This window comes from Myotis lucifugus, unplaced genomic scaffold, assembly GCF_000147115.1.
Source record: "Myotis lucifugus unplaced genomic scaffold, Myoluc2.0 scaffold_1133, whole genome shotgun sequence".
NCBI lineage: Eukaryota > Metazoa > Chordata > Mammalia > Chiroptera > Vespertilionidae > Myotis > Myotis lucifugus.
The window spans coordinates 35,303-58,115 of NW_005872181.1; the positions used below are offsets into that span (position 1 = coordinate 35,303).

The 22,813-nt window shown below is 57.4% G+C and overlaps 1 protein-coding gene across 1 annotated transcript in view; it reads right to left on the reverse strand.

Annotated features, from left to right (window-relative positions):
• Positions 1-3,063: 3,063 nt before the first annotated feature.
• The window catches only part of LOC102431135 (sortilin-related receptor-like), a gene marked incomplete at its 5' end in the record, with an annotated part of 53,571 nt that continues 33,821 nt past the window's right edge, over positions 3,064-22,813 (reverse strand). Inside the window, 10 exon segments of the mRNA XM_014449345.2 lie at positions 3,064-3,215; positions 4,923-5,135; positions 6,961-7,153; positions 9,708-9,814; positions 10,694-10,868; positions 12,128-12,292; positions 14,985-15,104; positions 18,694-18,878; positions 20,883-20,979; positions 22,127-22,209. Of these exon segments, the coding sequence (XP_014304831.2) occupies positions 3,148-3,215; positions 4,923-5,135; positions 6,961-7,153; positions 9,708-9,814; positions 10,694-10,868; positions 12,128-12,292; positions 14,985-15,104; positions 18,694-18,878; positions 20,883-20,979; positions 22,127-22,209 (1,406 nt within the window).

Below are 22,813 nucleotides of genomic sequence, written 5' to 3' on the forward strand. Positions count from 1 at the left end.
TGCTTAGGCCATTTGGTGTGATGAATCAGTGAGCAACCCACACTGAGGCCTCTACTCCTCAACCTTCTGAAACTCGTCTACCGTCCTCGCACCGGAGTCTGTCTTGCATAGAAAGTCTCCTATGAAGCTAAACCCACTGGCTGGTCACAGACACGGCCCGAGGGCGGCACGCACCCCCCGCCCAAGGGCAGACTCTGCCGCGTCCACACCGAGTGGAGGTGGCACTCGGTTTGCTCACGTGACCCGGGCTCTCTCTAAAGGACCCCCCAACCCCGGCAGAAGGAAGAAAGACCTTTGCAGGGACTCACGGTGGCCCAGGGGGTCGCGGTCAGCACAGAGGCCGTGATGGGCATGAAGTGGGGCTGGATCTCCCCGGGAACGAGGGCCTCGCACACCATCACTCGCCCCAGACCCTCCTAAAACCAAGTGAAGCCCAACCTAGGGGAGCACCCCAATGGGCAGAGCACGTGGTCGTGTGCCCACATCTGCCCCCAAGTGCCCCTCGCAACACCGTCAACATGGAAGCCCAGGAGCCCTTCCTCCCCAGGCAGATGTTTCCACGCAGCATAACATGCCCTCGGCGGCCGGGGCGGCCAGGGGTCCCTGCGCTCCTCGCGAGCCTGGAAGCAGGCTGCACAGCGTGGCTTCTCCCGGGATCCTGGAGACCGACGCTCACGTGTCTGCATGAACCCAGGTCTCAAGGCTCCGGGCACACAATACAGACGGGCAAAGCCAGCGTCCGGAGGAAACGTGCACACACTCACCTGGCTGCCAAATGCCAGTGGCGCGCTAGTGGTCCATTGCACCTCACGCAGAGTGCACTTCTAGAAAGTTCTCAGAGGCCCTGGGAGAAGAACCCTCTTCCCTTCGTGGCGAACGTTCAGGTGGCATCTCCAGCGAGGTCACAGACAGCCAGGGCTCCGACCAGTCCAGTGCACACAGCGGCTGGGCCCCACCCAAGGGCGCCCACAGCTTTTGCTTCCATCTCCCCATCTCCCACTCACTCCGCCTCTGGCTCTAGTGGACAGCACATGTCCCCCAACCCCGAAAGCTGTGCAGAGGGAAGGGAGAGTGCACCCCTCAAACGTTCGTAAGAATAGACACTTGGCACGTAGCGCCCCGTCGAGCTCTTCTTCGGGACTTAGCTCCGAATCTGCATGAACAGCCCACCCTAAGGCTGCTTTCTCAGACGGCACGCGGCCTCTTTCCCCTCCCGCCATGGAGGGAGAGGCGAGGCGGCCAGTCTCGGGGGGCGGGCTCCCGGGAGGCGGTGGTCAGCAGACTGGGTCCTCAGAGCTCCCCCAGGCGCCCTGGAGCTGGAGAAGAGGCGGCCTGTGGAGCGACTGAAAATAAAGGCGCAGCACCCCTCGCAGCAGCAGCAGCCGCTGCTACCAGCCCAGCTGACCGGTGCGGCCCCCGCCGGCTCCCCTTGCCGTTACTCAAGGAGATTGGGGGCTAGGGGGCTGGGGCTTGCAGTTTTGCAGAACTTCAAGGTAAGTCACGGAAAAGAAAGAAAGGCCAATCTTCAAACAATAACAGAGGAAAGAGACAGAAAGAAGAAAGCAGGCGGAGGAGGCTCCTCCTTACCACTTGTTAGAGCAGACGAGCCTTTCCCACCGACAGAGTGAACGTCGACAACTGAAACATTCCTCATCCAAAATACAAGTACGGAGCGGGGCAGAGGCAGGCTTACAGCTGTACGGGAACAGCTGATTCTTCCATTACTGCTTATCAATTACCGTACTGTTTCCCAGATGAACAACTGTAAACCTACTTTTGCCCCACCCTGTGTATTTTTAAACTACAATTTCATTTGCTCTTTGTTTTCCAAACAATCCCTACATAGAAGGAATCTATGTTATAATCCGAGGATGGTTGTTTTGGTAAAAGAAAGCAACACGTGGGGGAAGGCGGTGCATTGCATCTGAGAGGAGAGGTGTTTATGCAGCTGGGGTACCAGGGCCCCTGGGCAGCTGGCTCCCTCCCCTGGGGAGGGGGGTCTGTGTGGGCTCCCGCAGCAGGAGTCCCCACAACATTCCAGCTGGTGGTGGGCCCGTCCGCAAGGGGTCCACACACCTGCTGAGTTGCCACAATCTGGATACCGGGGTGGCATCTAAAGGAAGAACACAATCCCGGGCATTTCACCGAGAGCAGCGCTGCCGTGTGATGGGACTGGACGGCCTCCAATCACAGGCACCCAGATCTCCGTAACCCCTTAAACCAGCAGAGACACAGGGGAGGGGGAAGAAAAGGAAGGAGAGAAGGCACTGGCCAGTTCAAATGACTGCATAGATCAGTGTAGACCCTGGAGGACAGGGAGTGGCCGTTCCGACACACACAGAACTGGACATTGGAGACGCGTCAGCGACACGTGACAACAAAACGGAAGCATGGGCTCGGAGCTGCAGCTCTCCCACCCGGAGGGGCTTCTGCAGCGACGACCCAGCGTGTGTCCCACGCAGGCTCCACCGGGCTCTGGAAGCCAGGCCTGCTGGGAGTGGGCGGTGCAGCGCGATCCAGCTGGTCACACAGGAGCTGCTGCTCGCGGACGGAAGGGGCGAGGCCTCGGCACCCTCCGGGCCCTCCTTGTGCCGCAGGGAACAAACCGGGCTGTTCCCCCCGGCAAACAGCTTCTGCTCCTGCCCTCGCACTGTGGGCCCCTCGCCGTGGTGTCAGGGGCCTCACGCCCGCCTCATGCAGAGTCCCAATAAGTTAACAGAAGACATAACAGAATCTTCCCACCAAACGTTCACACACTAAACCCAAACAAAAATCCAAAATAGGGAGCTTCCTTTCCACAAGGAGGGACTCCACTCGCCACTCTCCTGACCTATTTATCAAATGCATTTATGTGTCTTAGAAAAATAAAAGATGGCGATTTACTCAACCAAAGTCACCTCACAGCCCCGCAAGCCGACATCACACCACATCAAAGCCGTCGGGCGGCCAAAGCCAACGAGTTTGACGTTCACAATTGTTACTACAAAGTTCATTCATTCCTTTCTTTCTTCTTCAGTTTGTTTGGTTTTGGCCCATATAAAAATAACATATTGCAACTCAAAGTGCATCTTTTAAAATAAACCATCAACTCTCTTTATCAAATAAAATATTTACACCATTTGGTTTCTCGCGAGGAAAGGAGCTCTCTCAGGCTATCACCATGGGGACGTCGTCGGAAAATCCAGTTATCATCGGAGTGTCTTCGTCATCCTCCCCTAAAGCAGAAAGCCAGCGTGAGTCCCAGCGCACGGCGTCTGTCCAGTCTCCCGCCACCATGTCCCTCCGTCCCCTCGTGCCTGCCCCCCCCCCGCCCCCACTATCACCAGCCCAGCCCCCGGCACAGCCAGCAACGCTGAAGCCCAGTCCAGCTTCGCCCTCAGTCACCTCCCCATGAGCAGGTGGCCAAGCTCCTTCGAAGAACAGCTTGGACCGAACCACGCAAGCAAAGCCCATCTTTTGGGAAGGAGCGTCTGACTCCCCACTTGCAGGTCCCTGGTGTTTCCTCCCGCCTGGGGGTGACGCACACCGTTAGCACAGGGAGCTGACTGCGCGGGCTCTCCCCGAGCCCTGGGCTTTAGGGAAGGACTGAGGGCTGAGTGTTTGGAGGACAGCTTCCCAGCCTCACGCCGTCCCGTGACCCAGGTGCGGCCCCGTGGGGCTGCCCAGCGCCCTCCCTGACCCTGCCGGCAGCACCGCAGTGGCTGACTCCTCCTGCCCAACACGCAGCGCCCGCTGCACTCACGCAAGGGCGCCCAAAAACGCACAGCAGGAAAGGAACTGAGAAGCAGCAGGCAGAGCTAATACAAATGGTCGGGGGTGGGAGTACAGAAATGTCCTGGCAAACAAATCAGAATTCATGTACAGAAAGCAATGACTACACACACTCAGCTCAGCAACCTGAGTCTGCAGGGGCCCAAGCTGAGGGAGGTCCCCACACACCCACTTCAGTACAGGAAGTGGCCACAGCTTGACTGGCACTTGGTGGGGGAGTGTAGACCAGTGATGGCGAACCTACGACACGTGTGTCAGAGGGGACACGCGAACTCATTTTTTTGGTTGATTTTTCTTTGTTAAATGGCATTTAAATATATAAAATAAATATCAAAAATATAAGTCTTTGTTTTACTATGGTTGCAAATATAAAAAAATTTCTATATGTGACACGGCACCAGAGTTAAGTTAGGGTTTTTCAAAATGCTGACACGCCGAGCTCAAAAGGTTCGCCATCACTGGTGTAGACGTTTATAAACGGGCTCGTCCTCGTCCCCGGCCACGCGCTGTCAGTACAGAGGAGTGGCCAGCGAGGCTGCGCTAACATCAGAAAGGGGACAGCAAGGTGGAAGCATGACTTCTTGTCTTCTGTTAATCTCCCCTCACCCCCAGGCTATTTTCCCACTGATTTTTAGGGAAAAGTGGAAAGGAGAGGTAAAGACAGAGAGAAACATCCATGTGAGAGAAACACATCGATGGGGTGGCTCCTGCAAGAGCCCCGACCGGGGCCCGGGCTGGGGAGGAGCCTGCAACCGAGATCTGTGCCCTTGACCGGAATCGAATCCGGGACCCTTCAGTCCGCAGGCCGATGCTCTCTCCACTGAGCCAAACCGGCCAGGGCGAAAGCATGACTGTTCATCTTACTGGGTGTGGGGACCTCCGACCTCTGGTCTGAAGGATAAGGGGCTGGGACTGAGAGCCTGACAGGCCGCTGCTCCTGCACCAGGCAGCGCCCAGCAGGGCTTCCCTGGAGCTGTGCTCAGCCAGCGCCACCACTTCCCCAGGGGCAATGCTCTCACAGGTTTAAGCCCAGGCAATGGGATCGCTGTGAACACCGCGCTCTCTAGAGCCAGAGGATGGGCTCAGGTAGGTGCTTCCTAACCAAAGGCTCTCCTGGGGTCTGCCCTGCCCAGGGAGGATGGGCCACGTACCCAGGTCGTCGCCCGAGGAGAAGACGGCCGAGCCCAGCCGGGAGCTGTAGTGGCTGTTGGCGAAGGCGGTGAAGCTGCCCTGCAGCCGCCGGTGCTTGGCATACAGGACGGCAAAGCCGACCCCCAGGCTCAGCAGGACCAGGAACAGGACAGGCACCACCACGGCAGCCACGTCGGGAGCCCTGGCAGCCTGAAGCGCTGACGCATCCCCACCTGCAAGGGAAGAGGCAGCCGTCAGCCTCCCAGGGGAGGGCAGGAGCCGGAGTCAGAGCAGGCAGCCCTCACCGCCCCCCACGCAGAACACGGGGAGCCTGCCACACCCGCTCAGACCGCCTGCCGCTGGCCAGGCTCCCGCACTCGGTGCAACGTGGCTCCCGGCTCCCTGCCTGAGCCGACAGACCACAGCCCTTTGCCTGCAAACACGGTAACTACACAAGACTGCTAACCACACCTTGCGGGTTATCGGGTCATCTCTCCGAAGGGAGACCTTTGCTGGGCACCGACACTAGTTTCCTTAGCAACTGCTCAAGCCCATGGGCGTGCCTCGCAGAGGAGGACGGGGTCAGACCGTGTGTGGGAGCCATTGCTCAGTGCTAGGGAATGGGACTGGGATGACTCCCCCACCTCACACCAGGTCCCCCATCTGCACTCCCCGAAGCTTGTGAAGCGACAGTCGGCACTGCTTTCCTGCAACCCGGACTCGTGGGCGCAGGGAGCTTTACAGAGTTTTACTTCAACCGAGAGGGTGAGAACCTTTCTATAAACATTTGACATTGTTTAAAGCTCTGCAAAGCCATGTACGTGTCTCTAACCTGACCACGTGCCTCTTCCCATCGTCTTAAACACACACCAGCTTCACGCCGGCGTCACAGGCTCTGGGGCAGCGATCTCCGGCCGGTGCGCCCTGAGAATGTTCACAACATGCACCCCCTGGCCATGCCGTTGGGGCGCGGACCCTGCTCCCTCAGATCACCAAATAAAAACATGGCAACAGCCAACACAACAACCGCCATCCAGTGTGAACAAATCAAAATTATACTTTTTGGGGTTTTTTGGTCCAATGGGCAAAACTACACCACTTTCTGGTGCTACAGAACTGCAGTCCTTGCCCGGCGGGTGCCAGGAGAGGCAGAGCGGAAGTGCTGCTGTAGAGCAAAGCTGTCCCCTGGGGGGTTAGGGCTGGACCCCCTGAGGGGCAGACTTTTCATCTCAGGAATCCCAGGCAGGATGTGGGGCCTGGGAGCCTGTTCTCTAAGGAAGCACAGTGGATGCTCTGGGTCCCCACGGAGCCGGGGAGCCCCTGGAGCAGGGGAGGGCCTTGGCCGGGCCTGGCCTCAGGCAGAAACTGGCAGCTGCCCAGGGATTCCCCCCAACAGGGTCTCTTGGAGACAGGCCTGGGAGCAGGGTCTCGCCACATATAACAATTCAGTATTTGTGTCTTTAATTTCTTTCATTATTGACTTAGCAAAAACAAAAAGGAGCGTCTATCATGTGTGGCAACCTAACCCCAACTGTGAGGTGGCTATTAGGGGGTGGCTCACGGCTGGGGCAGTCCAGAGGGGGCAGCAGGTGGAAGAGGCAGGAGTAAGGGGGCTCCTGCCTCCAGCACAGCCAAGGCCCAGAGAGTAGCACAGGGCAGGATGCAGACTGGGGGGCGAACCAGGGTTTCCGAGGCAGCGGGCAGGGGTCCTCACAGCAGTGTCCCCAAGTCTGCGTAAAAGTTGCTGATTGGGTCCCCTTAAATGGAGGAAATGCCAGGTCCAAAGTGCTGTTATTAACCCACTGTTTACCAATAGAGCCTCCTTTTAAAGCAACCCTGGGCGACACTCGGCATGTGGTCACTCACACCTGCAGCTCCCACACCTCGCCTGCTCAGGGTGCGTATAAATAAGCCCGTGCTGGGTTAAGTGGGTAGTTTAGTGATTTTCTTTTGAACTGAAAGGATGAGTATTTTAGAAAAGCATCTTTTCAGCAGCCACGCTACGTGCTTAGTGCATTTCCCCGGGACCGAGGTGGGAACTGGAAGCAGCAGACTGACCTGACCCCAGGTCATCGAAGAGCAGCACAGCCGGCTCCCCACAGAGCTGGCTGCCCAGGAGGCAGCTGGCTCGCACGGTGAACGTGTAATTGTGACCCAGCTTCAGGTTGGAGACTTTGAAGAAATTGTCGGTCGTGTTCCCGAGGTAAGCCGTGGTGTTCATGGCGTTATCGAACGCGTGTATCTCGTAGCCCTGGGAACAGACAGCGGGTCAGGAGGCTGAGGAAGGCTGCCCGCTCCATGCCGCTTCCCCTGCCCGACCTCCCCCGCGCGCTCACAGGTGTCAGAGCGCCTTGGGTATCCCACGAGAGCTTTCTGCGTCACCTCTGGGATCCTGGATCCAGAAGACAGGCACTTCCCATCCCAAGCGTCTCAAATACCCCGCAGTGCAGCCCGAACCACAGCCACGCTCGACACCCCACCCCGGCCACACCAAGGCTCTGGCAGCAGCCCACTCGTCTCAGGCAATGTTAGTGCCACCGAGAACCTGGACAATTCAGTACGAGCGGCTGGAATGGGTTCTGCTAATCCTATATAACTAATATGCTAAGTGTCTGGTCATCTGTTCAACCAATCAAAGCATAATATGCTAATGATATGCTAAGGCCACTCAACTGCTCACTATGACATGCACTGACCACCAGGGGGCAGATGCTCCCCGACTGGTAGGCTAGCTTGCTGCTGGGGTCTGGCCGATCGAGCCAGACAGTCCTGATGGAGACGGGCTAGACATGCCCTGGAGCCCTTCCACGGTCCCTCCCCGCCCTAATCGTACACCAGTGGGGCCCCTCGGCCTGGCCTGTGCCCTCTCACAACCCAGGACCCCTCAGGGGATGTCGGAGAGCCGGTTTCGGCCGATGCCACAGGGATCCCTCCTCAGCCCAGGGCTCCTTGTTTTCCGGCTTTTCCAAGCTGGTGGCAGCCCCCTTGGCCCGGCCTTGCCGTAAAGAGGGCTCTGCAGGCTCTGCAGGGCGGATGAAATAAGCACGTTTGCGACTGGCACGGGCTGACTCCTGTGCTGGAAACATCCCAACTGGGACAGTCCTGACCCACATGCCGTGGGCTCCGGACAGACCTGAGGACTCCTGCTGCTTTCCCATAGTCCAGTGTCTAACCCCCACCCCCAACCCAAAACAGACCCACCTGTGGGCCCCACTGCATCCTCAAAGTCTCCTGGTCCCTGACCTGTCTACTCTGGGAACTCCACGTCAGGGGAGGGAGGACGTGCAGGGCTCAGGCAGAGCCACCGGGCTGGGTGGCTGAGCTGCAGCCCCAACCGAGAAGCTGGGCTCCTGCCACCAGGAAGGGCTGATGACAGCCATTGCCAAGCCAAGCCCCAAACGCCAGTCCTCTCCGTGCCCTGGCGCTCCTCACGCTCTAATGCCAAGTCCACCAAGGCATGCAGAAAAGAAGCTAAATGACAGCATCCACCACCTATAACCTATTCTGCATCCTCTTCTGTGGGTGCGCAGGTGTCTCCTCCTTCATAAACACAACTGCCCTGCGGCCTCGCATGCGAACTCTTCACTGTTCGATTCCTGGTCAGGGCACATGCCCAGGTTGAGGGCTTGATTCCCAGTGTGTGTGTGTGGTGGGGGCGGGAGGGGAAGGGGAGGGTGCATGCAAGAGGCAGCCGATCAATGATTCTCTCTCACCACTGATGTTTCCATCTCTCTCTCCCTCTCCCTTCTTCTCTAAAATCATTTAAAAAAATATATAGCAGGCTAATTTTTAAGTTGATAATTTTGTGTGGCCTGTGAGCGATGTCATAAATATCCAAATGCCCCCCCCCCCCGCCGCCCCCGGAGAGGAAAAGGAAAGAACTGCTGGGTCACAGGGTGAACACTTAATGTTTTGATGCCTGTTACCACAGTGCCTTACAGAGGCTGAACCGACTCACATTCCCGGTGCTAACCTCCCCCGTCACCCGACAGGGAGCGCCTCCCTCCGAGCTCCGCCAGTTTAGTGGAAAGAGCAGCCTTTGTTGCTTAGGTCACTAGTGACGTTGAACCTTTTTTCATGTGCTTAACCTGCTGCTGGAACTTTTCACTTCACTTCTGGTACCTTTTTCAAAACTAGAGTGTTTCTGTTGGAACTGCTTTGAGAGCCTTCTTTATATTTACGTGTACTAGTCATTTACATCATGATGGTGGGAGCTGTGAGGACATCCCAACTGTAACTTAGCTTTGCTTCTGCCATGACACTGTGCCTATCTAGAACCTGGGACTCGGCGCACACTAGCCGCCAGGCCGCCCAGGCGTTCCGTCCGCGAAGCTCCGGCTCGGCCAGCGATGGCCTGCCCACCTTGGGCGCCAGCACTGCTCAGTGCTCTCTCCTGCTCTCACTGCTGGAGCAGAGTACCTGGTCTCCGATGAGGCAAACTGAGTGTTTCCTGATGCTGACAGACTACCTGCAGGTGCCTCGGCTCCCGTGAACTTCACAGGAGGAAGCTGCTGAGACGCCAGGTGGGGAGCAGCCTGGACCCAGCACTGGGCACAGCCCCGCCACTGCCGCTGACTGTGGGGAGGGGCCCAGCGCCAGGAGGCCCAGCGGGGCAGCAGGCCTGGGAAGGACGGGCCCAGGGTCAAGATGCTCATCTTCAAAGGGCAGTGTTAGCACTTCACTAGGGAGCAACCCACAGCAGCGGTCCCCAGCCCCGTCCACGCCCTGCCTCGTGCTTCCCTCGCGCCGTTGCCACAGCACAGCCTCCCAGCCAACTGTCCGTCACTGAGGAGGGAGGAACTCACCCTGCTCTCCTGAAAATACTTTTCCTTCAAAGCTAGACTTTTCCAAAACAGGAGGACGTGGTCATTCTCTGTGATGATTTTTAAGGCATCAGGTGCTGACAATGAAACTGAAAATTAACGATGAAATAGGATGCAGTTAGTGACCATACATTTGAATTGCCGTTTTCTTATGTCAAATGGAGACTGAATAATGCTCACCTTGAAGGACCGGGTTAATTTAAGGAGAAAATAAAACATGTGTGCTGCTTAGTACATAGCCTAGCACATGGCAGACACTCTCGAGCTGGCATCTCTCTTAGCCAAGAAACGTGAACAGTATCGAATATAGTAGCCCTCACACCCGAGGAGCCAGAACCAAGCAGGCAGGCTGGAGGGAAGAGTGGGATGGGCTGACCTGGACTCCTGCTGCCGACCCTCCTGCTCTCCTGGTCGTGAGCCAGAGGGGGAGCCGAGCCCAGCGAGGGCGAGGGCGCTCCCTCCGCCAGAACAGCACAGCCAGGCCCCTCCTCTGCAGCCTTCATGGCCAGGGACCCAGCTCTGCCCGCGTTCTGAACTTGACCTGACTACAGAGCAGCCCCGCTGGCAGGATAGGATGCCCCCTTCCTTAGCTGCCCACGCTGGCCCCTCCATTTCTACATCATGTTGCCTCCGGGACCAGGTGGCTTCATCCAGGCCCCCACCGGCGGTGCTTGGCTTTAGTGGCAAATGCGCAATTTTATTTCCTAACTATTTTGGGCATTTCCCCTCAATATCCCTAGAAGTGTCAACACCAGCAACACAGATTCAGAGAGAGAGAGAGAGAGAGAGAGAGAGAGAGAGAGAGAATGAATGAATAAATATGGAATGGACGGCCGCTCCCCAGTTCACAGCACCCGGCTGGTGAGGCCTCGCACTGCTGGCCCGCGTGGACCCTGTGGGCAGTGTCTGTCAGCCCCTCAGAAGGGCCAGCAGCACGCGACCCGCACAGGAGGCCTCTGCCTGCTCACCTGTGGTGACTTTTATGCTGGCATCTTTGCTCATGTTCCCCAGTTGGACAACGACATGGTATTTCCCTCCGGGCTCCAACTTGTTCAGGGTGTATTCCACAGTGCTGTTCCGGGACTTCACTTTGTAGCTCCTGTCGCTCTTTCTTATTAGATCTTTGACTGCAATTGCATACAACTGAGACAAGGAAAGGTAAGTAGAAATGCGGCATTTTCCCCATGGGGGACACCCGTCTCAGGGGCTGTGACCCTCAGCAACACTGTGAGCCCCAAAGTCTGACTCTGCTCTTTAGGAAGCTGTTGGTGGCTAGATCCAATCTCACAACAAGTATTCAATCCCAGAATTGTGCACAGAATTACACTTCAATCCCCAAAGCAATTCTAGCCTAGCCGGTTTGGCTCAGGGGATAGAGCATTGGCCTGCGGACTGAAAGGTCCCAGATTCGATTCAGGTCAAGGGCACATGCCCAAGTTGTGGGCTTGATCCCCAGAAGGGGGGTGAAGGAGGCAGCCAATCAGTGATTCTCATCATTGATGTTTCTGTCTCTCTCTGAAATCAATAAAATATATGTATTTTCAAAAAGCAATTTGAGGGAAAGCCATATGTATTGTGGCAGCAGCAGGGAGAGGGCAGGCAAGGAGAGCCCAGGCGAGTGCTGAACTTGCGCGTCCCCACCCCCGGCATCGCCCGGGATGCTCATGGGAGACACTGAGGGAAAGCGGTGAAGGCGGAAGCTTTCCTCTCTCTCAGGCTGCTTCTCACAGACGGGGACAGGGCACAGTAAAGGGACGGGCAGTGAGTGCAGTAGACTCACTCCTCAGGAAGAAGTCCACAGACAAGGAGAGTCTTAGCAACCACACAGTAAATGCCCCCGGACTGGGGTGGACAGGGCAGAGGGCATGGAGGTGAAGGCAGCCAAGCAGGAGGAAACAGGAGTTTTTCTAGATTCGATGCTTTTCCATTTAGATCAGAACCAGCAAACTTTTATGTGAGGGTCCAGTTAGTAACAGTTGGGCTGTGAAGGCAGAGGGCCAGTACCACAGGACTCAGCTCCGCAATGCGTAGCACAAAAGCAGCCGAGATAACGTGCAGACGATGGAACACCTTGGTTCTAATCACACCATTTTCAAAACCAGGTGACAGCCTGGACTGGCCCGCAGGCCTTTGCCTGACAGTCCACGCTGGAAGGCCAGGGAAGGAGATGTGAGAAGGCAGAGAAGCAGGGGTAAGCCAGGATCCCAGCTGGCAATGAGCGGGGGTGACAACTAAGAAGAGGCACCTATAACAACCCCCATCCTTGGTGGGACAGAAAGAAGGCCCCAGCTGAGCCCCCATCCCCAGGTCTACGGTGCCGGCCCAGGACACCGTCCTCACCCTCACACCTGCCCCCACACCACACTCAGAATACCCAGGGTTCCAGGCCGCTGCGCACTCACCAAGTCCTGGTCAGGGGAGTCATACGGGGACTCCCACTTTATCACAGCGGAGGTCTTGCCCGTGCGCACTGTGTGCAGGTGGCGGGGCGGGAGCCTGCTGTCCGGGATCATCCGCACCACCACCGAGTCGGAGGACGGCCCCTGGTAAGGCACCACCACACGGACCTGCAACAAACACCCGTGCTCTCAGCCGTCGTCATCAACTCATTTCCCAACAAAACAGTGAACCGCGTGCACAACCAAACGCAATCTTACAGAAAGATACACATGTGAACCAACTTCCCACGTGCCCTGAATATCTACTTTATTTTCTCAGAGGTACCACTGGTAACAGCTTGTGTACTTCCTTCCAGAAATGTCTTATGTATATATTAGAGGCCCGGTGCACAAAAATTTGTGCACTCGGCGGGGGGGGGGGTGTCCCTCAGCCTGGCCTGTGCCCTCTCACAGTCTGGGACCCCTCGGGGGATGTCCACCTGCTGGCTTAGGCCCGATCCCCAGGGGGATCGGGCCTAAGCTGGCAGTCAGGCATCTCTCTGGCAGCCCGGGAGCCCTCGGGGGATGTCCACTTGCCAGCGGGGAGCAGACCTAAGCTGCAGTCGGACATCCTTAGTGCTGCTGAGGAGGCGGGAGAGGCTCCCACCACCACCGTTGTACTGGCAGCTGTCAGCCTGGCTTGTGGCTGAGCAGAGATCCCCCATGTGGGAGCGCACTGACCACCAGAGGGCAGCTCCTGCATTGAGCATCTGCCCCCTGGTGGTCCGTGTGTGTCATAGTGACCAGTCATTCCCAGTCGTTCTGCTGTTAGGGTCAATTTGCATATTACCCTTTTATTATATAGGAGTGCCTGGCCAGCCTGGGTGAGGGGCTGATGGCTGTTTACAGGCTGGCCACAGCCCCTTCAGTGTGGGGGTCCCCACTGGGGTGCCTGGCCAGCCTGGGTGAAGGGCTGAGGGCCGTTTTCAGACTGGCCACACCCCCTTCAGGGTGGGGGGGGGGTCCTATAGGGGTGCCTGGCCAGTCTGGGTGAGTGGCTGATGGCAGTTTGCAGGTTGGCCAAGCCCCCCAGTGGGGACCCTCACCCCATGAGGGTGTGGCCAGCCTGGGTGAGTGGCTGATGGCTGTTTGCAGGTTGGCCACAGCCCCTTCAGGGTGGGGGTTTTGCTGGGGTGCCTGGCCAGTCTGGGTGAGGGGCTGAGGGCCGTTTTCAGGCTGGCTAAGCCCCCCAGCGGGGACCCTCACCCCATGAGGGTGTGGCCAGCCTGGGTGAGGGACTGATGGCTGTTTGTAGGCTGGCCACAACCAGCAGCCACCCAAGCTCCCAGTGGACGCTGGCTGGAAGCAGGTATCTGGGATTTATTTGTCTTTTATAATTGAAATTTTGTTGCCATGAGCGGAGGCCTCAGCTGGCTCAGGACTGGTGGGAAGCTTGGCTTCCTCCATCGCCCAGGCAACCAAGCCTCCTGCTTGCTCCAGCTCCGTGGCTGCCAGCCGCCATCTTGGTTGGGTTAATTTGCATATAGTCGCTCTGATTGGCTGGTGGGCATGGCTTAGGGTGTAGCGAAGGTACGGTCAATTAGCATCTTTGTCTTTTATTAGTGTAGATGTACAGATACATGTTCATATAGAAATACAAATATTTGTGTGTGCATAGATATATACTTATATGCATGTGTGTATATGTAATCAATTTTTCCAAAAAGTATTTTTACACATTATGTTCTTAGCATCTTTCACTTAATAAGACAGTCTTTCCTTGATAAACATTTGTTTCAAATATTTTGCTATAACAAGCAATAGTATGTCACAGATCTTTTCCATATATCTTGGCACACGTATAAAAGCATGTAGGCTAATAGCATGACACACATGTAAAAGCATGTAGTCTAACAGCATGGCACGTGTGGGAAAGCATGTAGGCTAACAGCTGGCACGTGTGGAAAAGCATGTAGGCTAACAGCATGGCACGTGTGGGAAAGCATGTAGGCTAACAGCATGGCAGGCATGGAAAAGCATGTAGTCTAACAGCATGGCACGTGTGGGAAAGCATGTAGGCTAACAGCTGGCACGTGTGGAAAAGCATGTAGGCTAACAGCATGGCATGTGTGGGAAAGCATGTAGGCTAACAGCATGGCATGTGTGGGAAAGCATGTAGGCTAACAGCATGGCATGTGTGGGAAAGCATGTAGGCTAACAGCATGGCACGTGTGGGAAAGCATGTAGGCTAACAGCTGGCACATGTGGAAAAGCATGTAGGCTAACAGCATGGCATGTGTGGGAAAGCATGTAGGCTAACAGCATGGCAGGCATGGAAAAGCATGTAGGCTAACAGCATGGCAGGCATGGAAAAGCATGTAGGCTAACAGCATGGCACGTGTGGGAAAGCATGTAGGCTAACAGCATGGCAGGCATGGAAAAGCATGTAGGCTAACAGCATGGCAGGCATGGAAAAGCATGTAGTCTAACAGCATGGCACGTGTGGGAAAGCATGTAGGCTAACAGCATGGCAGGCATGGAAAAGCATGTAGTCTAACAGCTGGCACGTGTGGAAAAGCATGTAGGCTAACAGCATGGCAGGCGTGGAAGAGCATGTAGGATGAATTCCTGTAAGTAGAATGCGACAAAGGGTTTCATCAGTTGCTGTGGCTGCGCGCCGAGTGCTCAGTCCTCCAGTGAAGCCACAGTTGTGTGGCTTCATCATGAGCTCAACTCGTGTGGCCGAGAGGCCAATCGCCCTGTCACACCCGGGCCCTGGACCTCACCTCAGTGCCCCAGGCCTGGTCTGAACTCGGAGCCCGGGAATGAAACCATCCCTTACAGAGAAACTCCCCTGGGCGTTCTGGCACGGGACACTCACCAGAAACAAGTACTGCTCGTCCCTCCCAACAGTGACTGTCTTGTTGTGGAGCGAAGTCGTCAAGCTCTTCGGGTTCCGATAGAGGTCAAGGAAGGACGTGGCATAGAAGATGCCATACACCTGACAGGAGAACAGGAGGGGCGTCAGCTCCGTGGCCATGACCTACCGTTCCCTTGAAATCCTAATGTAGACCCTGGGACCAGGTCACAGAGCCCAGAGAGCAGTCTTCACTCCATGTCCATTTCATCAGCGTTTATGGCCAAGGCACATGAGCCGGGCACTGTACTTGCTAGAGGTAAGTAAGGTGCGGGCTCTGTCCTCACAGAGGCAGAGAAGGAAAACAGATAAGTAGCAAGTTGCCAACACATTGTCAGGAGCTCCATAGAGGGGATCTCCAAAGCCGCAGCCCTCTACCAGGTGCCGGGCACTGTACTTGCGGGAGGTGGGAGCTAGCAGACTGGGGGGAGGTGGGAGCTTGCAGACTGGGAGGGAGGTGGCAGCTTGCAGACTTGTCAGGAGCTCCATAGAGGGGAGGTGGGAGCTTGCAGACTGGGAGGGAGGTGGCAGCTTGCAGACTAGGGGGAGGTGGGAGCTTGCAGACTGGGAGGGGGCCGCAGGGTAACACAGCAGCTGCCCGAGGAGACCAGCTCTGCATCCCTCCTCAGCTGAGTCCTGCTCTTAGTGAGAAGTGCTGCCTAAAAGGAGTCCACATTCCCGCCTCCCTCAAAGCTAGGTGAGCCACATGACAGTCCTAGTCGATGGGATACAGCCGAGTGCTACGGGCCTCTGAGGGGGTCCTGCTTCCTGCCCCCCACCGCCCAGATGCAGGTGAGGGTGTGGCTCCAGGAGCCTCTGGACCCAGAGGTGACCTGGAAGACAGACGCCAGCTGCAGGGTCTGGCCTGGGTCCCAATCAAACCAGGCTGCAGCTGCGGAAGCCGGGCGGCTGGACTTGGGACGGAACACGATGGTCTATGGCCACGTGACATTCCATGTCCATCCTGTGCAGCCGGAACTCACTGACACCCGCGGGAAAGGGACGAGTCACAGCGGGGAAGGAGAATGTGAGGGCGGAGTGGGAGCCGGGAGCTGATAGTGGGAGGTGCCGAGTGCGCTTCTTTGTAAGTAAAGCCACAAAGCATGGTCTCCAAGAGCGGTTTCTTCAGCGAAAGAGAGGAAACGGGAAGGCCAGGGCAGCCAGGGAAGGAGGGAGCGATCAGGCCACGCAAGGGTCCCGTCCCAGCAGCTCAGCGTGTTCCTCCGGCACTGCCTGCAGCCAGGACAGGGAGGGGAGAGCCGGGGTCCCCCGGGGGACAGACTCGAGGTGAGGAGAGAAAGAATTAGGGGCTGGAAGGGGGTGAAAAGCAATTATGAATAGAGTGGGACCAGGAAAATGAGGGGGCTCCAGCATGAGATGGGACAAGGAGGCCAAAACAGGCCGAGCACAGCGAGGACAAGCCTCTGACCACCACAGGGGGAGGACCAGCCTGGGAGCACTGCGGGGGGAGGACCAGCCCGGGAGCACCGCGGGGGGAGGACCAGCCCGGGAGCACCGCGGGGGGAGGACCAGCCCGGGAGCACCGTGGGGGGAGGACCAGCCCGGGAGCACCGCGGGGGGAGGACCAGCCTGGGAGCACTGGGGTCGGGGGAGGACCAGCCCGGGAGCACCGTGGGGGACCAGCCTGGGAGCACTGGGGTCGGGGGGAGGACCAGCTCCGGAGCACTGTGGGGGGAGGACCAGCCCGGGAGCACTGTAGGGGGAGGACCAGCCCGGGAGCACTCTGGGGGGGAGGACCAGCCTGGGAGCACTGTAGGGGGAGGACCAGCCCGGGAGCACTGTAGGGGGAGGACCATCTTGGGAGCACTGTGGGGGGAGGACCAGCCCGGGAGCACCGCGGGAGGGAAAGGGGTCCAGGAGCCAAGGGCCAGGTGTGAGGAGGCCGGCACAGCATAGGGACGAGGAAAGTCGCTGTCAGGTGGGGGCACAATGAGGGAGATGCCGGAGTCCTGGGGGCAGCAAAGGAGGTGACCGCCTCCACAGGTACCTGGGCCCCCTCCCTCCGAAGCTACCTCAGCAAGAGGAGGCGAGCAGGCTACCTCGGCCCAATTCAGGGAACCAGAGAGCCAGGCCCGTCCCAGCGCCTGCGCATTCGCCTCGCTGGGGGGCAGCTGGGTGACCAGGGTGTCCCTCAGCGGGGGTGTAACGGAAAGCAAGGCCCGTTGTTAGCAGAGTCCACTTCGAGGTGAAGGGTCAGGCTGGGCATTCCTGACTCCACCCCGCCCCGCCCCGCCCGGCACTGGGTTCTGCAGCCACGGGAGAGGGGCTAGGAGCCCTGTCTCCCGCTCCGAGAGCTCCAACGCTGGCCAATCTCTCAGTCTGAGCCTCAGTCTCCTCACGGGTAAAGGAGCATGTTCCCCACTGAGCTGCTGGCGGAGGAAGTGGGAGGAGGTGTGTGAGGGCTCCAGCTGTGCCCGGCACCCAGGGGGCACCCAGTAACCTGTGTTTCCTTCCTTCTTCGTGGCTGAGCTTGCAGTTACCTGCAAACTTGGTCTCACCCCCAGGAATCAGCCCTGCACCCAGTGCACTGGGTGCCTGCGGTGGACAAGCCACAGGCCGCGTCCCCCCACAGCCCCTGAGGACGCCCTGATTCTCAACGACAGATTGGCTCCCTGTCCTCTTCCACTCAGCAAACCCGGAAAACACTGCTTCCCTGCAAGGAGCTTGCAAACTACTCAAGGAGATTAGAGAACGGATAGAAGCATCAAATAGCCCGGCCAGCTTGGCTCAGTGGTTGAGCTTCGACCTACTAGTATGAACCGGGAGGTCACGGTTCGATTCCAGATCAGGGCACATGCCCCGGTTACGGGCTGGATCCCCAGTCTGGGGCCTGCAGGAGGCAGCCAGTCAATGATTCTCTCTCATCACTGATGTTTCTTTCTTTCTCTCTCTCTCCTCTCTCTCTCTCTCTCTCTCTCTTTCTCTCTCTCTCTCTCTCTTCATCTCTGATATCAATAAATGCATCTTTAAAAAAGAAGAGAGAAAGCATCAAATGGGATCAGCGGTAGCTAATGAAACATTACTCCATATGGACCCAACTGTAACGGTTTCAGGAGCCTCTGGGGTAAGAGGCCAAGGAGCAGAGAGCAGGATGTGACTGCACAGCAGGAGGAGGGCTCAGGGAGGTGAGCACACAAGCCCTGGGAAGACCCTCCTGAAGGTTAAGGAAGGGACTCACTGGAGAGAGGGGAAGTAACAGCCAGACTCGGAAAGAAGCACAAACTTAATCACAGGGAATCAAAATGCACATATAAGAACAAACACAAAGACCAGCATTCAAGTGCAGTGGGGACATGGAATGGGGGGCGGTGCCCAGAGAAGGCAGCCTGGGGGTAGGGGTCACCTGTGGTGGGAGGGGATGGAAATGTGTCACCATGCCGACACCTGAGCCAGGGGAGGCCCACGAACTGGAGCAGCCACCTCTTCCCACGCACGCTCCACACACCAACACACAGCAAGGGCACTTCCTCTCCGGGGCCAGCCAGAGGGAGAAAGGGGTGCTGGGCTGGGATGTCAGGTGCCTCTACAGGTACCCAGAGCTGACCAGGAGGGTGGCTGAGCTTCGGGTGAGAAAGGATGAAACAGCCAGAGGAGAGAGCCCAGCGCTGCCCGAGACCTAGAATCAGGGGGTCCGCACCCCTGGCTCACTCACCACATCCCGGGGCCCAGTCCAGGTGCATTCCACAGCCGTCTGGTTAAGGGCTTTGGCTTTGAGGCTGGGAGCCGGAGGGCGGACTCCTTTGGTCACGATGTGCTCGAATGCCAGAGGACTGTCCCCTAGGTCGGTCCTGGCCCAGGCGGCAATCTCGTACGATGTCTGCGCTGTCAGATTGCCCACTGTGGAAACAGGAAGAGGAGACGCGGGAGGGAGCTGGGGTGGGAGTCGAGAACTGGCGTCCTGACAGGCACAACCTCTCAGTTAGTGAGGCCCCAGGTGGCGGGCTTTCGCTGTCACAGAAGCGCTGTTGCTGACTGATGACCACCACAGCGCCTAACCTCCGGTCAGCCGTCCCATGGAATCAGAGGGGCCAGACAAGGTGCAACCAACATGGACATTAGCGTTTCTTACAGCGGAAAACCTGCACACAGTCGGACCGCTGAGGGTGGGCCATCATCACACAACGCACATTCCACAAACTCCACGTGTGTCCCATCCACTGTGACGGAGCCCCTAAAAGCTGTCTCCAAGGATATTTAACGAGAGCGAAAAGTCTTTACAATTTTATGTTAAGTGAAAAGGGCAGGCGATAACGCTGCATAGAAGTGTTCCGACTTTAGAGCTCCTACTCATTCAGGAGACATCTGAAGTTCAAAAGTGGTCTTCCCGGGAAGTGAAATTGTGGGAAATTTTAAACGGTCACTGCACTTGTCTTGTTTTCTCAATGTTCTGTCATGAACGGTGCCCTTTCTCTGTGGGTGGCAATGTCGCTATGGAGCGAAGAGCGGTGAGCAGGGACTCCGCAGAGCACCTGGGACCGGAGGCTCCACGCTCAGTGCATTCCCAGGTTAAAGCGGTCAGACTCCCTAAGCCCACTGTTTTTGTGAGAGAGAGAAGCAGAACAGCACGTTTAAAGAAAATGCTTGTGAAGTGCTCGGCGTGATGCCGGCATCGAGCGGCCCTCCGCGCCCCCAGGCTGAGCCTTCCTGCTGACTGCCGACCCCCAGTGTGCCACCGAGGCCCGAGGCCACCGGCTCTGGAATGAGAAAGACGTGGGTTCAAAACTGGCTCTACCACCTTCTGAGGGGATTACTGCAGCTCTGAGCCTTGTTTTCTCATCAGTAAATAAGACCCATCCCACAGACTGGTTATTGGGGTCACGCAAAACACACGCCCCGAGAGCCTCGGCAAGCAAGCGCCTGCACACAGTAGGTGCCGACGTCACTTTTATTCTTGTGCAACCTCGTGGGCAGCTTTCCTCTTCCACACACACAGACAGTCCTCACTCAGCCGTGAGGAACCACATGACCAACAGCTCTGCAGACAGGCCAGCGGGGAAGGGAAGATGCCCCGTGTCCTCCCAGGACCCACAGGCAGCCTTCTTCCTGGAGGGTCTCCCTGGCAGAATTTAAATCTTCCCTTGAGTCCTGGCCAGTTGGCTCAGTGGATAGAGCGTCGGCCTGTGGACTGAGGGGCCCCAGGTTCGATTCCGGTCGAGGGTACGTACCTCGGTTGCAGGCTCCTCCCCAGCCCGGGCCCTGGTCAAGGCTTGTGTAGGAGGCAACCCATCAATGTGTTTCTCTCACATTGATGTTTCTCTCTGTCTTTCCCTCCCTCTTACACTCTCTCTAAAAATCAAGGGGGAAATATCCTTGGGTGAGGATTAAAAAAAAAATCTCTCCTTGAGCCCATTTTCAAAGATGAGCATTTTCACTGAGACTCGGAATGCACACAGAGGTAAGGGGAATAAGACGATGTCCTTCCCTCCTTAGCCCAGCTTGTCCGTCCACTCACTCGACCAATATACACTGAACACTGACTATGCCCAGGCCCTGAGCTCCCTCGTATCAGCCAAGAAGGAGCCAACGAAAGCAGGAGAGAGACAGGTAACTGACCTGGGAGCTCTTTCCATTGGAACTAAACAGCCTCTGCATGAGGCTAATCTGGCTTCACTCCAGTGTTTTCCCCTTTAAGTCTCCAACTTCCATTAAGAGCCACCAGGGTAGAGGGGCTTGTGGATCCCTCCCTGGAGTCGGGAGTCACTCACATCCTCACTGCCACCCGCACGGCAGCCAGGAGGCCTCCGTGCACACGCTCTCCCCACGCCTCCCCTCACGGCTCTGCTGCCAGGAAACGGGCCTAGCCCATCCTCCGGCTCACACAGACCAGCTCCAAGGGGTTACCTTTGTGGGACAACATGCTCCCTCGAAAGTTCAAAGTCCTCTTCTCTTGTCTGTGAGTGTCAAATGCCCAAAAGAGGTTCACCACGTAGCCATTCACCTGCCACAGACCAAGAACGAGGTCACCAACAGTCCAGCCACGGAGCCCCCATCGGAGACGGCACCCCTCCTGCGGGCTCTGCTGCCGCACGTCCCGATGGGGGTTGTTCCTTTTGGTCTTTACACGAATTCCGCGTGTGCTGCAGCGAGGGCTAGTGCACGCCCCGTTCTAAAGCCAGGTGGGAGGCCACTGACGATGTAAAATACACAGTCAGTGAAACAAAAATTAAATAGAATAAAAGGACAAGAACCAATGCAGAGAGGCAGAAGGAGGGGAAAATGAAGAAGAATTAGGTCCTGGTAATTAAAGATACATTGACGCTCAGGTGGTCCTTGCAGTGAAGGCCAAGAGGTTCAGTGCTCGCAGGAGCGAGCGTGCCCAGACCTCAGTGCTCGCAGGAGCGAGCGTGCCCAGACCTCAGTGCTCGCAGGAGCGAGCGTGCCCAGGCCCAGGAAGCCGGCCTCCTCCAGGTCCTGAGCTCATGGAAAAGTCGGACCTAAAGATCTTTAAATATGAGACAACAAACAAAACAAGAATGCTTTCAAGACCAAAGACAAGATGGACATGCTCCACTCGGAGGCTGCTTCTCGCACCGACCGTCTCGGAAGGAGGGCTTAACAGCAAACTGCAGCGCAGTGAACGGCAGAGACTGAAGGCTTCTGTCTGTCTGTCCCCCACACACTTCACAGACAGGATGATGTGAGGAGCAACAGGCAAGAAAGAACCCGAGAACCCGGGGCGCAGGTGACTATGGGAAGTCGGCCGTGCGGCTGGCTGAGCAGAGGGACGGGGATGGTGGAAGAGGGATGGGGTGAAGGGAGTGGAGGTGCTTCCACGTAGGTGACTCTCTCATAAGACGCGTCCATGGTGGCGCCCCTGCATCAGCACCAGCACCAGGCGATCCCATGGCGCTGAGCACTGCAGGGCACGCGTCCTGTCGGCACTGGCCTGTTGGAACCGGAACCGTGGCTGCGAACCACTTAGTTACATGATGTGGGAAAGGCTCCAGCTGAGGCCGCACACTCCCGATGCAGGCTCAGGGCTCTCCGTGGGAGGAGCCGCCGTGGGCTCCAGTGTCACTGGCCCATCCCTTGTTTCCTCACTGCACTGGGTCACCGCCCGCCTGCCAGCCGCGTGCCCGCGTTACCTGGACGTCGCTCTGCGTGGTCAGGGTGAAGCTCACAGAACTCTCGGTGCAGCCGTCGATGTGGATGTCCGGAGGAGGGATCACTGAAAGAACCAACAAGAGGCGTCAGGGGAGGGGAGGCGGCAGGACCGAGCACTCCTCGGCGGAGGGAAGGCGTCTCCTTGCTGTTTGTGATGGTCTCTCGTAGCCCTGCTTCCCGAGCTGAGGGGTCCCAGCCACCTGGCGACCACCGCTCCCGGGGCTCACTTAGCTCTCCTGCAGTGACGCCGGCGGGAAAGTTCCATTATGTCGATGCCCAACAACCCGTGCCCGCCCAGGCAGAGGCCGCGGTGCCCCTTCACTGGCACAAATAACGACCCTGTGGCCTGGTCCCTTTGGGAGGACGACAGCAGAGTAAACAGCAGGCCATGGCAAACGGAAAGAACCTAGTCCAGAGTCTGGCAAACCCAGTTCAACCTCCCGCTCAGACGCTAACAAGGAGTAGCCACCCATCCTCCCGAGAGGCGATCTACACTCCAGAGGCCAGGGCATCCCGTGGGGACGCCCGTAAGGGTCTGGCTCTCAGCTACACCTCTCCTCTCCTGTGAAGCCTCCTGTGGGAGCCTGGCATCCAGAGGAAGCGCGCGCCCGCTGAGAGCCGCGGGGAGGGGCAGCAGGCAAAGGCTGCTCCACGTCCCCGACCCGCTG